This window comes from Argentina silus (assembly GCF_951799395.1).
Source record: "Argentina silus genome assembly, chromosome: 19".
Taxonomy (NCBI): domain Eukaryota; kingdom Metazoa; phylum Chordata; class Actinopteri; order Argentiniformes; family Argentinidae; genus Argentina; species Argentina silus.
In genome coordinates this window covers 13,006,461-13,023,284 of record NC_139673.1, presented here as the reverse complement: position 1 = coordinate 13,023,284, position 16,824 = coordinate 13,006,461, and the positions used below count along the sequence as shown (strand labels likewise).

General features: G+C 46.7%; 1 protein-coding gene across 1 annotated transcript in view; it reads right to left on the bottom strand.

The window, feature by feature from the left end:
* The window catches only part of LOC310819586 (protein diaphanous homolog 3-like), a gene marked incomplete at its 5' end in the record, with an annotated part of 212,911 nt that overhangs the window by 60,696 nt on the left and 135,391 nt on the right, over positions 1 to 16,824 (bottom strand). Inside the window, 3 exons of the mRNA XM_083690891.1 lie at positions 4,294 to 4,420; positions 11,238 to 11,367; positions 15,860 to 16,099. Of these exons, the coding sequence (XP_083547017.1) occupies positions 4,294 to 4,420; positions 11,238 to 11,367; positions 15,860 to 16,099 (497 nt within the window). The remainder of the gene's footprint in view (positions 1 to 4,293; positions 4,421 to 11,237; positions 11,368 to 15,859; positions 16,100 to 16,824) is intronic.

The following is a 16,824-nucleotide window of genomic DNA, read 5'->3' as shown; positions in this document are numbered from 1 at the left end:
CGGTGAGATAACCTTTGAAGCAGATGAAAGTCTAGCCAGCACGGTAAAGGAGGAGAGAATTAATGGACAGTGAGGAAGAAAGAGAGAAGAGAGAAGGTTTGGACAAACTCAAAGGGATCAGCCAATAGACTCAAAACTATATATATATATCAAAAAAAATATACTGCATTTCAGTTTCAATATTGTGAGTTTGAAAAGCTGAGCTGTAGCACTGCTGCTAAAATAGTCACAAATCAACCATGATGAAATAAAGCTGTAGAGGCTTTATACAGAAGCTACAGCTATGGAAACTAGAAGGAGAACTGAAGCTCAAACAAGAGATTGTGTTACGGAACAGCTACCACTCTAACTGATACAACAAATAGAATAGGAGAGAAGTGAAGGTGTGTGCGTGTGTGTCTGTGTGTGCGTTGTATCTGCAGATAGACAGAGGTTATGTCAACAGACAGACAGCCTCCTGAAGAGATGTCAAACACAGAGTTGAGAAGGGGAGAGCACTGGAGCACATCCAACCACCTGGAGCCAGTCAAGCATGCACACACACACACACACACACACACACACACACGAAAACAGCATTGAGTCAAATCACAAGACAGTGACATGTAGCTACAGAGAGAAGCCTTGTCCAGAGGAGACGTGAGTAGTGTTGTGGAGCACGGCTCAGCTGTCAGACACCACTTCCTACTGAAACATTTACACACTTCCACACAGGATCTCCTCCCTGACCACCACCACACTGTTTACTGACAACCTCCTGACCACCACCACACTGTTTACTGACAACCTCCTGACCAATCACCACCGTATACTGACAACCTCCTGACCAATCACCACCGTATACTGACAACCTCCTGACCAATCACCACCGTATACTGACAACCTCCTGACCAATCTCCACCCTATACTGACAACCTCCTGACCAATCACCACCCTATACTGACAACCTCCTGACCAATCACCACCGTATGCTGACAACCTCCTGACCAATCACCACCCTATACTGACAACCTCCTGACCAATCTTCACCCTATACTGACAACCTCCTGACCAATCTCCACCCTATACTGACAACCTCATGACCAATCACCACCCTATACTGACAACCTCATGACCAATCACCATCCTAACCTGAGAACATTCTAGAAGCTAAAGTCCTACTTTGATCACCGTTCACCGTCCAACAACACCATTCTAACTCGGCTGGTTCAACAGCACCAAAGCTTTATCAACACCAGCCATGTTGACAGGAGCTCTACTCAGCTGCACACTCCTGACATCACGATTCCCCTGGAGGGGGTCTCTAATCTGGAACTAAACACTCCAACAGATGGTTCCAGAACCTTCTCTCTCTCTCTGGAGTTATAGATCAGAGTTATCCAGGACATTGACTCCAACATCACAACAGGTTTTACCACCAAATGTCTGTGGTGGAAAAAAATAAAAAATTATGCATAAACTAAAAGCCAGAGACATTAAAAACAAGAAAAACATCATAAGGGGAGCAAGGCAAAAATAAAAGAAGAAGAAGAAAAGTTCTCTAATCCTAGCTGGGAGGTCAAATCCAAGTTCATAAAGATGTTCTAATGTATTAGAGCTCCAGAATATGATAGCTAACATCCCTCTGCTTTGATGTAGACTTAATCAGTAATCCTGTTAATGACTGGTTGGCCCTACACTCTCATTGCATACTGACAATCACATCTGAGGAGAGATGAAAAGTGTGTGTGTGTGTGTGTGTGTTTATATAAGAGTGCGTGCCCATACGAAAGTGAGTTTAAAAGTGAGAATGAGTTATCTTCATAAGTGAGAGTGCAAAGGAGATAGATTGAATGAGTTGGTAAATAAAGGGGAATGTGTGTGTGTTTGTGTGTGCGCGTGTGCGTGTGAGTGTGTATGTGGAGGAGCAGGTGTGTGGGCAGCTCTCTCTTGCCCCTGTGCTCCTACATTACAGCTCAATTGATGGACCTATTTGCTGGCTGGCCCTGTCTGAGGCTGGCTGCTGCTGCTGGGTAAATGCTACTCAATAGGTGCTGCTCTCAGATTGACTTCTCAGTGGCTGAGTCCTGGCCTGAGGGAGGGAGGCGGGGGGGACGGGACACAGACACTGGATACCAGCCACAGTCAAGAGCTCCAGCTGATTGCCACCAGAGAGGAGTATGTCTGCCCGCCCCTCTCTTTCTCCTTCTCTCTCTCCTGCCCTCTCCTTACTCTCCTTATTCTCCTCTTTCTCTCTCCTGCCCTCTCCTTATTCTCCTCTTTCTCCTTCTCTCTCTCCTGCCCTCTCCTTATTCTCCTCTTTCTCTCTCCTGCCCTCTCCTTATTCTCCTCTTTCTCCTTCTCTCTCTCCTGCCCTCTCCTTACTCTCCTCTTTCTCGCCTGCTGCCCTCTGCTGTCTTCACTCGTCCTCTGTTCTTTGAATGCTTGTCTACAGTATGCCTGTTTCCTCCTCCTCCTCACCGTTGTGCCTGTTGTTCCAGTGAACTGATTAAAGCCTGAGCAGCTCAGATGACTGACTAATCAAATCAAGGTAACTGATGGATCTCACAGTGTGACATGATGACACATGCTGTCACAGCACCGTTACTGACAGATGTTACGGCTAAATAAAGATAGGAATGATCGAACACACACCCGGCCCCCGCACGTGTGGGCGCGCGCACACACACACACACACACGTCCAGTTTTAGTAACAAGGCCACTTATTTCCACTCTTTATTCCCCTACAGTAGCTGTCTATAGGAACTCTCTAGATAGAGCCAAACAATGTCTGTGCTAATCCATAGGCCAGTCGCCTCCCTTTCAGGGCCCTGACACAACCCTGGGTAATTACATCCCTCTCCTCCGCTTCCACTTCTTCTTTACCCCCCCTCTCTCTCTCTCTGAGTGAAAGCAATTAGGCCCCAGCCTCATCTCCTCCTTCTGACTTTAATTAGAGAAGAGAGGGTAGCTGACGCTAAACATCTCTTCTCGCTCATATCTGGTGTGTGTGTGTGTGTGTGTGTGGGTGTGTGTGTGTGTGTGTGACTGAGGGCAGTCAGACAGAGTGATACTGGCTGCAGTTGTCTTTACAATATGCTCCAACACTTCGACATGTGTTATCTACAGCATGTGTGTAGTTACATTACATTGGTGCTGTAGTTGGCCCTTTTTCTCTCTCTCTGAAGTCACAACCTTGTGTGTGTGTGTGTGTGGAAGTGAGAGGTGAATCCAGGTGCCCATTAACAGGCAGAGGAGATGAGTGCTCGCTTTGTGATTCTCTCAGGTGAAACGTGGGTGAACACCACCTGATGCGCACATACATACATACATACACACACACACACACACACACACACACACACACGACTTCACCTGGTGCTGGAAGTAGAGGTAAGGGACAGAGACAGGTGGGTCGAGCCCAGTTAGAGTGCACCATTCTGGGGCTCCCACTGGGCCTGGGGCTGGGCTGACGACCTGACCAGAGACCCCCCAGGCTACTGATCAATACTACATGAGTGTCCAGGGTGTCGAATGTATTGAACACACAGTCGTTTCCTCGACGACAGACTCCCCACGCGCTCCACACTGTCGAGTCTGTCAAACATCGCTTATTCAAGACTACTGAGCAGGCAGAAGTGGGTGGGATATGTTGGTGTTCAAAATGATTGACAATTATTTAAAAATTACTGACAGGTTGTTGCACCAATCAGATATCACAAGTGAGCACACCCGTTTTTACATGTAAAACTTCAAAACAAACTTTTTTTTGTTTTGTTATTAGACTGCTGGACATCTCCATCGGTAACTTCTAACTAACTAGCTAGCGAGCTTCCGTGAGCAACTCTGGCTCAATAGAATGTTGTCTCTCTTGTTCGAGGTAGAGCCAATCACATTAGGCCTTTCATTTGGGTCTCCACCTTAGAATGGCCATATAAGGATGTGAACAGAGGCTAAACACACAGCTGCCCTGGGTCCCGCATGTCAACCTGAGGAACACCGGACATGGAGGAGACGACTTCATAATTAACACAGCTGTCAAGCTTGATGAGAGAAAGCACTGTGACAGCCGTCACAGCGAGAGAGTGAGTGTGTGTGTGTGTGTGTGTGGAAGTGAGGGATGGTTTAGAATTGTTAATGCTGCTCAAGGGAATGGGGTTTGTTTGTTTGGAGCTGAGAAAGGGAGTGTGTGTGTGTGTGTGTGTGTGTGTCGTGCCAGTGGCCTGTCTCAGTCCTGTCTGGTGGGATATGACAAACTTGGTGTGTGTGTGTGTGTGTGTGTGTGTGTGTGTGTGTGGCCTGTCAGGAAGGATATGGCCATCTTGGTGACGAACATGTCGCTGGCGTCGTCAGGGGATGAGAAGGTCTCCAGGTCTCTCTCCAGCTGCACCAGCTGCCTCTCCATCTGCTTCAGGTTCTTCTCCAGGTTCTCCGCAGACACTGAGACACAAATACAAACACAAACACACACACACACACACGCACACGCACAAAAGAGAAACAAGTCAATTCTAAAACAAAAGAGATGCAGGGAAACCAAACACAAGAGGAATATATGCAAGGCATTTTCTATCACTGTGTGTGTGTGTGTCTATATCAGCAATACAGGCCAGGTTCTCTGTATAACTCTGTGTGTATGTGTATCAGTGTATTTGTGACACTTCAGAGAGCACAGACAGACAGGCTGCATATAGTTGCTGGTTCATCTGTCTGTTCTACATTTGTAGATGTCTGTTGCTTTAGCGAGAGAAAGAAGAGACTGGTTGCATACATACAGCATAACTGTCGATTAGTCTGCTTGAAGATATATTTGCACCCGAGTGAGTGTGTGTGTGTGTGTGTACTGGTTACTCATTCTATGTTATTCTGCCTGCAGATGTGGGCCACTTGAATCTCCTGTCTGAAAGCCTGCGGCACCCAGAGTTCTAGAATACTAACAAACCAGCCTCAACCAATCAGAAAACTCTCTTCACCACTCTAAACTCTGCTACAGCTGCGGCCTGTGTGTGTGTGTGTGTGTGTGTGTGTGTGTGTGTGTGTGTGTGTGTGTGTGTGTGTTAAGGGCCATATATTGCCACTGAATAAACTGTTCCTCTTCTACTTGCTTCAGGCATTCACCGACAGTGCAGTTCTCCAGACAGTATTCATCGCATTGAAGTGTAGTACAGGTGAGTGAGTCTGGGAGGAGAGGACGTGCCTATGAACTCCCAGTTGGAGACCCGGTCCTGTTTGACACTAAATGCTGCTTTATAACATGTGCCTCAAATTACCATGATTAGAGCCTCCATGACAAAAAAAAACATAAGCTGCTTAGTTTTTAAGTAGTTTCCTAATACATGCATAAAAAAAAAGTAAAAAAGAAAAGAAAAAAGATCGAGCTAAGCTTCAAAGTCACTTTGCTTGCACGTGCCCACCCACCTACCAACCCACACCCACCCAACCAACCCACACCCACCCAACCAACACCCCCCAAACACCCACACCCCCCCATCCACACACACAGTACAGGAAACACACACACACACACACACAAAGTCTGGTCTACACCACATCTCCAGCCTGTTTAATGGACCCGGAGTATCATCATCATTATGATCCCATCATGGCCTCTTCAACCTCTGCTACAGACAGGGATGTGTGTGTGTGTGTGTGTGTGTGTGTGTGTGTGTGTGTGTGTGTGTGTGTGTGTGTGTGTGTGTGTGTGTTACAAACAGGCAGAGCTGTGCCATTAAAGTAGCTGGCTTCACTTCCCTCACCCAGCGGAGGTCAGGGAGGGGTCGTAATTGCCAAGCAGCCATCTTTTCAACACAAAACTCATTGCACTCATCTTCACTTCAGAAAATGGGCTTTACCAGAAAGAAGAACATTGTGGGGGGGGGGGAATGGTGAGGCTTTCAGTACCCCCACTCTCTATGCAAGCGAAGAACATGTTCAAATTCCACTGTCAAATTAGTTTAGTCATTTCAAGTTATACGGCCACTGCCACCACACACAAACCCAAAAATGTTCTCCTTCTTTCCCTCACTCCCTCCTGGTAATGTAGGTGCACATTGAGGCGGTGGTAGAACTATCTGTTCCCTGACGTCCTAGACCCTCAAAGGCTCTGCAATTGTCCATTCTCTACCTGGCCTGCCCAAAGTTGCACTGTGCCTGCTGATGGTCTCAATCAGGTCAGTATTCAGGCAGGCGCCAGGCCTCGGGAAGGGAGCACTGATTACCACTTTCAGACACAGTCGGAAGTGTGTGTGTGTGTGTAAGAGAGAGAGAGAGCTGATAAGGTAAAAAACAGAGATGGCTCCTAGGTAGCACTAAACTCATGTCCACTGCCACCTGCTATTACAAAAATAAATAAATAAATAAAAAAAGAGGGAGAGAGAAAGAGGGAGTAAAGAGGGACGGAAGTGGAGAGAGAGAAAGAAAGCTACAGTTGGCTGCGTTGGACTGATCTGTCTCGGCTCCTGACAAACACACTCACAATTCAATTCACCAAAGGGTGCAGAGCGAGGGAGGGATCTAATCACCACTGTTATGGTAAACACTGTGTCTAGTTCTTGCAGACACGCCACAAGGAATCAACGCCACTGAATGGCCTTATTGAGTGAGAGAGAGAAACGCAGCACAGTGAAAGAGCAGGTCTACAGGTCTACAGGTCTAAAGGTAAAAGTCCTGCTGAAAACACAGTAATACTGGACTATCAAACCTTTTAAGGTGTCAAGAACACAAATGATATGCTGTGGCATGTAGTGAGACCTTATTTCTCCTCTTCTCTCTCTCTCTCTCTCTCTCTATCATGCCTTGCGGTGTGAGTGTAGAGATTAACATACCAATATCTGTGAGAGTCGGGGTGTCAGAGAGCAGAGCAGGGTCTAAAGACGGAGCGTTGATAAGTGTGATCATGGCTGAGCAGTGATGGGTGAAGAGTTCACTCGGCCTCTGCTCAATACAAGCCGCCAATCAGAGGAGCCCGCAGCTTTACGGCCTGGCCAATCAGACTCCCCCAGGCCTCAGCCGCACTGCCAGGAGTCTGGCCAATCAGAGTCCCCAGGCCTCAGCCGCGCTGCCAGGAGTGAATGATAACTATGTGGCAGACTGGAGGAAACCCATGAAAACACACTACCTACAGTAGGGCCCGAGAATCCATCAGGTAAGGCTGGGGGACGACATACATGTAGACACTGAGGAAGCAGAGACTGTTGTGTGTGTGTGTGTGTGGTCTCCGCTTACTCAGTGTCTACATAAGTATTTATCCAGCTTTAGCTGGACCTAGCCTAGTGTATCCTATCCTCAGACGCACACCCACACACAGATGAGTGTAATATATATCTATATATATCTATATCTATATATATCTATATCTATATCTATATAATCACCACAAGACATTCTGACCACTAGGAATCAAAGCCAATGTACAGTGAAAGAGCAGGCAAGACCCACAGGTAAAAGTGCTGCTGAAAATACAGTCATACAGACTGTCAAACCTTTTAAGGTGTCAAGAACAAAAATGATATGCTGTGGCAGGCAAAGACACCTTATTTCATTCCACCACCACCCCCCCCCCTCTCTCTCTGATTTTTATGACCACTGAAAGCCCATCTCCTGCAGAAGGAATAGATAGAGATATGGAGAGATAGACAGATGGAAAGAAAGAGGATGTGGAGGAATAATAATGTGAATATTTCAAGAGGTCAAATCCCTCATTGACATCTCTTTATCATCCAGCCGACCCGCAAAGCCATAAATGAGGCTGGAGCACGTTCTCTCTCTCTCTCTCTCTCTCTCGTGTTACAGCCCTCCATGGCTCAGTGCTAGAAAGAAAAGGACATCATTATCCAATCATTTTTCGACTCGATAGCGACAACGACGCAATGACTGTTATCGCGACAGAGCTCCTTTTACATTTCCCTACACACCCCGTTAGAATCTGATCAAGAGCAGACGAAAGCAGAGGAAGGACGTGAAGCAAGAGAGAGAGAGAGAGAGAGAGAGCACTTTCTTCTTCTTTTTTTTTTTTTTTTACACACAAAAAATGTGTGGAGCAGCTCTCGAGTGCAGTGAGCCAATAGGCCCAGTAACCATAGAAATAGAAGAGAGGGGTTGTAACCATCTGAGGAGTCAGAACAGCGGCGTAAGGAGAACTAAGATCGCCCCCCCGGGTGTCTCTGTCTGTCTGACGCTTGAAGAGGGGAGAAACACTACCGTCACAGAGGCAGGAAAACAAACCCCAAAACAAAACGCCGGCTAATTGCTGGAGCACACCTGCCGAGTATCAACAACAAACCTTACGGGGGGAAAAAAATGAGAATGAGTAAAGGGCCTAGAGAGAGAGAGAGAGAGAGAGAGAGAGAGAGAGAGAGAGAGAGAGAAAGAGAGAGAGAGAGAGAGAGAGAGAAGCAGGGAGGGAACACAGCGAGGGGTCTATGCCGGGGAACATAATGAAGGGAATGAAGGGAGGTGGAGAGAAAGGGAGGGAAAGAAAGGGAGAAGAAAAGGAAAGCACAGACAATGAGAATCTTCTGAAGCGAACCTGTGAGCTGCTACCTTCCCCAGGGTAGATGGAGGTTGTTAATGAGGTGTTGGAATAGAAGGTTGTCACTCTATCATCACATGCGTGCGAACACACACACGTGCGAACACACACATACACACACACACACAAAATCGTGTTCTCTTGCAAATACACTAACAGCTCTGTGAATCATGTTCCTACCTACTCTACTTGTGGAGTGTCACATCGCCTCACAGATAGCTAGCTGGCTCTTAGATTTGATGAAGGCAGAATCCACTCAGCTGCGCCAGTGTTTACCGTAATGAAATGTTCTGAGCAGGAATACAGGAGCTGGGATATTAAAAAGACAAGATGCTGCTATCGGTGTCGGAAAAACTGGAGGTAATAAACTGTTATCACATTCATAGAGAGAGAGAGGAGGTGTGTGTGTGGGGGGTGGGGAGGGGGGAGAAAAATGGTGAGTACAGGATGCGACACCTCTCTCTCTCTCTCTCTCCACCAGATGTTCTCTCTCCTCCCTCTCCATCCCTCCTCATCCTTCTGTGTTTGACCAAGACACCTTTCTCTCTCTATCTCCCAGTGGTTTTTTCCTCCCTAATCATCCCTCTATCCATGTGTGTGTGTGTGTGTGTGTGTGTGTGTGTGTGGCCATGTCGTGACACCTCTCTCTCTCTGCCAGGTGGTTTTCCTCTCCTCCCTGTCCGTCCCCCTCTCCCTGTGTGTGTGTGGCCCGGCTGTGACGGCTCCAGTGGAGCGGAGAGTAACGCGAGGCGACAGCTCCGCCCCTACGCTCGCCACTTCCTCTTGGGGTTGCCCACGGCGATGTGACCACACAGAACATGACTTTGCCTCCCCTGACCCCACCCCCCCCTCTTCCTCATCTGCAATCATCCCCCTGTTCCTGTTTCCGTCAGCTCACATTAGACATGGTGGCCAAGCTCTGTGTATGAGTGTGTGTGTTGTCTTAATGCTGAAATTAGCACTGAGGTGACGCAGAGGGAGGAGAGTAACACGTGTCCCTGTGTGTTTTCTGGAGTGTACCAGGCCAGAGAACATGTCTCCTAACATGACTAAGATACTGTAGGGTGATGCATCTGTGTGGGGTGTGACTTCACTGTGCCCTATGGTGGTACACACACACACACACACACACACACACACACACACACACACAGAAGTCCTCCCCCTCCGGGACCAATCCCCAGGCTGCTTGCAGAGCAGAGCAAGGTGGGAATCGGAGGGCAGTAAAACTGGAGGTAAAACGCCCCAGTAGTTCTGACAGGAATAGTAAATCTCTGTCTAGGCAGGAGGAGGAGGGTGTATCACTGGGCTATCTTCACCTGGTCATCTCTCTCTCTCTCTATCTATTACACACACACACACACACACACACACTTACTTTCTCTGTCTGTGCCATATATTGACATATTGGCACACACAACCTGACACCTGTGTCCACATCAACATGGATGACCTTGGAGGTCCTTCAGGAGCAAACCTATCCTGCTCTATGCACACAGAACATGCAGCCTGCCCCTCAAAATCAATACCTCCTCTCCTACAACGGCTGAGCCAGGTGACTATTGACTTCTGCATTATCAATGTATTGAGCGACACTGAGCCTCAACAAACAATTAGAACCAGGTAGTGAACTGTACTGGGAGGGAGGAACTGCACAGGGTCATGAAAATGTACAGGGTCATGGATAAAATACAACAGTGTGTGTGTATGTGTGTGTGTATGTGTGTGAGAATGCGCGCATGCATGTGGGCTTGCCAATGCACGAGTGTGTGTGTGTGTGCCAATGCTTATGTGCGTGTGTGTGTGTGTGTGTGTGTGTGTGGTTCTAGGCCCTTCGCATAGCCACCTCAGACATTCAGCCAGATTTCAATGCCCTTGTTCAAGCCCAGAACAGACTGGATTATTCTCACTGAAGAGGTAAAATGAGGTGGAAAACATTACAAGTTATTGTTTGTTGTATTGCTGTATTTCTATAAACTTGTTAAGTTGTTTGTTGTTTTTCATTGTTTGTGGAGATTAACAAGTTAAAAATAAATTGCACTGATTCAATAATTGTTTTTGTTTTCTTATTTGACCTATACACCACAATTTCACATTGCCTAATATAAATATTTACAGAATAGTTTTATTCTTCCGATTATCAGTACCAGCTATTCAAAATATATAATTTAGTGCATTTTACAATGGAAGAAAGTTGAGCAGAATTAAGTTCAAGTTATCGTTGGTGTGGCCCTCTGACACAATTCAGGTTTCTCATGTGGCCCCTTGTAAAAATTAATTGCCCACCCCTGTTCTAGGGACTAGTCTCATTTGAATGGGAGGTGATTCATCAGTCGGCAGCATCGCCCTCGGTGAGTTACAGAACTTCAGTTGACACCAACAGAAAACCAAAACAGCAGCTTTATTCACGCGGCGCAGAGCCAAAATCACACAGGGAGACTGGAGGATGAGAGAGAGAGAGAGAGAGAGAGAGAGAGAGAGAGAGAGAGAGAGAGAACATGCTTCAAGGAAAACACTCAGTTAAAGGAACCACTCCACCAGGAATGCATGACTGTAGTGAGGGAGGAAAATAGGTTGTCATGGAAAGTAATGATGACGATATGTCGTGGACTTCCATGGTTGCGTGCTTTGTTATATACATCATGTTATACAACGTGTTTTGCTGATGTGTTTGTGTGTGTGTGTGTGTGTGTGTGTGTGTGTGTGTGTGTGTGTCACAGCTCTTACCCCTGCTGGCTCTGTCCACGTGCTGCAGGTCGTCAGAGAACTTGAGCACGTCAGGAAACTCCTCCTCACACACCTGGGCCAGGAAGTGCAGCAGAGTGGACAACTGGTCAGCTGACTTGGTGTCCTTCAGCTGCAGGGGAACACACAGACACACACTCATAGGTTTCACACGCAATCCAGTTAAGAGTTTTCCTCATCAGAACTTACACTGGGCGGAATGCTTATAGTTCAATCCAATAGGTTGATGGACACCAGCTACTGCATTTCAGAAGGACTGTATGGACACACGTCAGAGACATGCACTTAGAATAATAGTCACTCCATCAGGATATGCACACACGCACACGCACATACACCCCCCACCTGGTTTGACAACATTATTAGTACAGGTCCAATGACATGAGGTCCTCTGTGGCTCAGTTGGTAGAGCATGGCGCTAACAACGCTTAGGTTGTGGGTTTGATTCCCGCTGGGACCATATATACTGAAATGTACGCACTCACTGCAATGTAAATCGCTTTGGATAAAAGCGTCAGCTAAATGGCGTATATTACATGATTAACTAATGTTTATCAACAGGACCATTTCCAACAACTTCCAGTGCAAGACCAGTGTGGCAACGAAAAAATAAATAAATAACACGTTTTAAAAATACCCTCCATGACGTCGCGTTGACATGATATGATTAATTAGGCTAATCACAGCTCCCCGTAACGAGAAGACGATTTGTCATTACGAAGTCAGATAGAAACTTCGGAATCTTTCAAAAACCATTGAATATCCCTTTCCAATAACATATTCAAAACCGTGTCTGCTGCTCATGCCTGGGGGAGTCAATGTGTTGTTTGTTTGGGAGACGGGGGAGGTTTAAAAGGCGTCGGAGCTGAGTGCCGTGCGATGGCGGAGGAGAAGGGCTGCCTACTGAAGAGAGACATCACACCCTGCCGTCCCTTTGTGTGTGACAAGTTAATTTGATGGCACACTCTGAAATTGCGGCCGAATTGAAAAAGCAAGATGTTTTCATTGTCAATTATGATAACCATCCTGCTGCAGGCCTTTGTGTGAGTGCTCGCTACATTGAAAAGGAGGGAAATCAGGAGCAGAATGCGTTTGATTAGAGGAGATAATACAAACATTATTAAACACAGCAGGACCAGTGTGTATGGGACTGCTTTCTCCCACCGATCACCAGGAGAGATACACCACAGGGGACAGGAGAGAGAAATAGAGACAAAGAGAGATGGATAGATAGAGAGAGATGGAAACTGAAACAGATTGTGAGGGGAACATTTAAGAAAAATAAATGTTTGTCCTTTCATGTCCTTAACAACAGCAAGTCCTTTGCTTTCATGGTTAATGTGTGTTTTTCCCCAATCTGATAAAGGAAACTAGACTTTCAAATGTTGTAAATAAAAGCAGTACTTGGATGTGACTTGTGTACTTACACTATATGAGAGGCAGTGAATGAAGTGACAGTGAATAAGGAGGGAGCGTTACAGATAATCAAGCGTTTGAAAGTCCCATCAGACTCTGCAAATACAGTATACTAATAGATCTTCAACAGATCCACTTGTCTGAGAGCGCTCTAAGGGAGGCGGAGGTGTGAGCAATCCCTGGCAGATAATACCCTTGAACATAAGAGGATCTAAAACACACACACACACACACACACACACACACACAACAGAATGAGAGAGAGAGAGAGAGAGAGAGAGTACAAAAAGAGAGAGAAGATCACAGAGAGGACGGTAAGGTAAGCATTGCATCAGAAACGCACACAGACACACACACACACACACACACACACACACACACACACAATGTGGTATGTGTGACAGGTTAAACTCACCCCAAAGAAATCAACAAATAACATGATGACAGGCATCGCCTGAGGCAAGCAACATGAAACACCATGTTTATATGTCTGTTCCTTTTGTCCCCCTATACCACCCAAAGGAGCTCTGCACACCACTTCACACCAAAGACCTTCCTCTGTGTGTGTGTGTGTGTGTGTGTGTGTGAGAGAGAGAGAGAGAGAGAGAGAGAGAGAGAGAGAGGAGAGACAGCCCATGAATAAAAATATGACAAAAAAACAGTAGAAAGAAGACTGGCTGCTGTGTATGTATGAAGCATATTGGGAGAAGATCCCAACTACATGAAACCAACTGGTGTTTTTTCTCTGTGGGGAGTCTGGAACATGCTTTCAATCAGAGCAGAGGTCCAAATCAGAACATGTTGATTTTGAAAAGATTCAAAATATCAAAGAGCAAGATGGAGCCCAGGCCAGGAAACCTGATTAGAAATAAACTGTCTGTGTGTGTGTGTGTGTGTGTGTGTGTGTGTGTGTCTCTGTACGGCTGCAGAAGTGAACACCGGTCTAACGAGGCAGAGAGTCTGTGATAAATGGATAGTGTGTACGTTGCTGTGGTAACTGGAGTTAGTCTGCTCATACCTTCTCACACACACACACGCACGCCTCTCTCTGAAACGCCTCTCTCAATGGGAAAACTAGCACAGAATCAACTGTCCCACAAGGCAAACCAGAAGAGCAAAACCAGCTCCATCACAATTAGTTATACATGCACTCAGAGACAATTTCTACTCATTCTGCGCTAAATCATGTTGCAAAAAAGTCCCAGCTTACTAGCAAACCCAAATATGTCTCAACTCTGACAAATGTGTAAGAAAGAAGAAAAAAGAAAGAAAGAAAGAAAATCCAGGTTGAAATCAGCTGGATGACTGTCTACTCCACCAGAGCGGCTTACGCTCAACACAACTACTAACTAGACACGGTTCGCCGGGAGTTAGAACAGCACAGCCACACGGCCAACATTTATCTGGATTTACAGTGCGTTTGGTCGCCAAACTAGTTCCCTTTCTTTGTGCTGGGAAGGGGCTCGTTAGTGATATAGTGATATAGAAAGCTACCTTGTTCCATAGCCAGCGTAGCAACAAAGCATGTGTGTGTGTGTGTGTGAGCACGCTTTGATATTTATCTGTTCTGAAGTTTGGCCAATTGCATATATATATATATATATATATATATCCAACAATGAAGTTGATGGCTTTACACATTTGTTTACGTTTTTAGTGAGTGAATGGCAACAGAGAAGTGATTCACAAAGTTGTAGGATTCAGGCTATTTTCCTCTCTATTCTGATGCGTGGGAGTGCTGCTGTTAATGGCTCTCCTTCATTGAAGCTTTTCCAACCGACGTCGATATTGCATCGAAATAATTCAGCTGATATCGATATGGACTTTCCATATCGGTGCCCATCACTGGTTGAAGAGCTACCCCTGGCTCCCCCGGTGCTGAGGGCAGTGGTCTGGCCCAGACGCTCATGCTGTGCATAAGTACTTTTAGTGCCAGTGCTCTGAGGTGTCATCTGAGCTCAATAAGTCATTATTCACTGCCACCCTCCCTCCCCTCCCCTCCCCTCTCTCTGGACACAGATAGGAGAGAGTTCTGGATGACTCCTTCTCTTTGTCTATGTATGTATGTATGTATGTATGTATGTATCTATCCATCTCTCTCTCCCTCCCTCCCTCCCTCCCCCTGTCTAGGATGAGTAGCAGGATACCCGAGGCCAAACAAACAATGCACTCCAAACAGTATCATTTAATTAAATGATGATAAAGTTTGGAACAAAAAGTGCGTCTCACTGCTCAGTCCTGAGGCCTGCAGGTGGTTCTCCCCACCAATAGAACCATACTGTTCATGACTCCACTGTACCTCCCGCCTCCACCCAACTCCATCTCCATCTGCCTCCGCCTTACTGGAGGTGAGGGACGCCTTCCTCAACCATGGTGTGTTAGGCCCAGTTATCTCCGATGGACAGATGGTGGGGAATAAAGTGTTTTTTTTTCCCCCCTCTGCTCTGCTCTGATAGATGCCAGCAGATAGGCCTCGCCCTGCCTGGGAGTCTGATAGTGTTAAATCAAATGAAATCGTTTTCAAACAAATGCGTCTCATGGCAGGAGGCACTCGAGATCAGTGCTCTGATAGGCGCCTCCGCCACGCGCCAAGGTGACATCAAAGCTTGAGACAAATGAGAGAAAACACACACACGCATGTGCTCACACACACACACACACATGCATGCATGCGTGCATGCATGCACTCACTCTCACACACGGACGCACGCACGCACGCACGCTCGCGCACGCATACACTTATCAACCCATCCTTGATGTGGGACAGTCGTTCCTCTGCCTTGAAGGACGAGTGATCATGTATCATTTTACTGGTAATCTCCACAGCAGAGTCTGATAAGACAATGCATTATAACAACACGTTCCCTTCCGCTTGGTGTGGACGTGAGATCTGACTACAGGCCATTAGTCATCCTCCAGCTCTGATAAATGGCGGTGTAAACTGTATGTAAATAGAAATTCCGCCAGGGGGAACGGGGGACTTTCAGACAAGTTAATTGGGTAGACGGTTGACGGTTCAAGGTGGATTAAATATTCTCAATGAAGATCACAAACAAACAACTGTAAAATGGGATATTAGGGTGCGTGGGACTGGTATGTTGGAGCCTTTTCGATCGTACACGAGTGTGGGAGTGTCTGGTGCATGTCTGTGTGTGCGTCTGTGTGTGTGTGTGTGTGTGTGTGTGTACCTTGCAGAGGGAGCTGAGGTCGAAGCCATAGGACTGGGCGTTGCGGGAGCCAGCATTCATGTAGTTGCCCATCAGGAGGACCAGCTCCAGGAGGCGGCTGAAGGCCCTGCTCTTCCTGACCTCGTCACACGCCGCGCTCACCGCCATGATGTCTGGCCTGATGTTGTTCACCTGCTCCTCAAACTGGAGCTTGAACAGGATGGAGTTGAGCCTGGGATGCAGCCTCTTCACGCTGCTCATCTGAGGGACGGAGAGGAGGAGGAGGAGAGGAGAGGAGAGGAGAGGAGAGGAGAGGAGAGGGTGGAGATAAGAAGAGGCAGACATGAATGAAGGAGCAAGGGGGGGCGAGGGAGTGGAGGAGTGGAGAACAGAAAGAAGGAGTGGAAGAAAGCAAGAAAAATAAAAAGGTTAGTTGGAACAGGACCAGAACACAGAGACTCCTCCCCACACATTCACAGCCCAGGCATTTATTTATTTACTTTAGACAAGTACTAGTAACAGTAACTAACATTCATAACCAGATTGTACTTCACATCCAGCTGAAGCGAGTCATCACAGCACACATTACTTATCAACCCCCCACTTAAAGCACTTTGAGACTTTTTGCAGTTTGCCCAATCCTTTTGAGTCGAGCAGTTAAAACCCATTTACATAACTACCTTTTGTTGCTAGGCAATAGTAATGGATGTTAGCAATGATCTGATTTGGGATTCAGGCGAGTTAATTGGCGAGGCAGCGAATGGGCGGAATATACAATAGACCGTGTTGGATTACTCCTCTCACACAATTACAGTCAATTGGGAGATATTGCATTGGATACAGCCAGGGCTGATCTGTAGTATTGGTGTGTGTGTGTGTGTGTGTGTGTTGTAATGTGCTCCTGTTAAGGCAGATGAGGGCAGGCACTGTGATATGATGTCCCCACTAAGGGTTTAATTGTGGCTTTGTAGAATTATCAAAGGCAC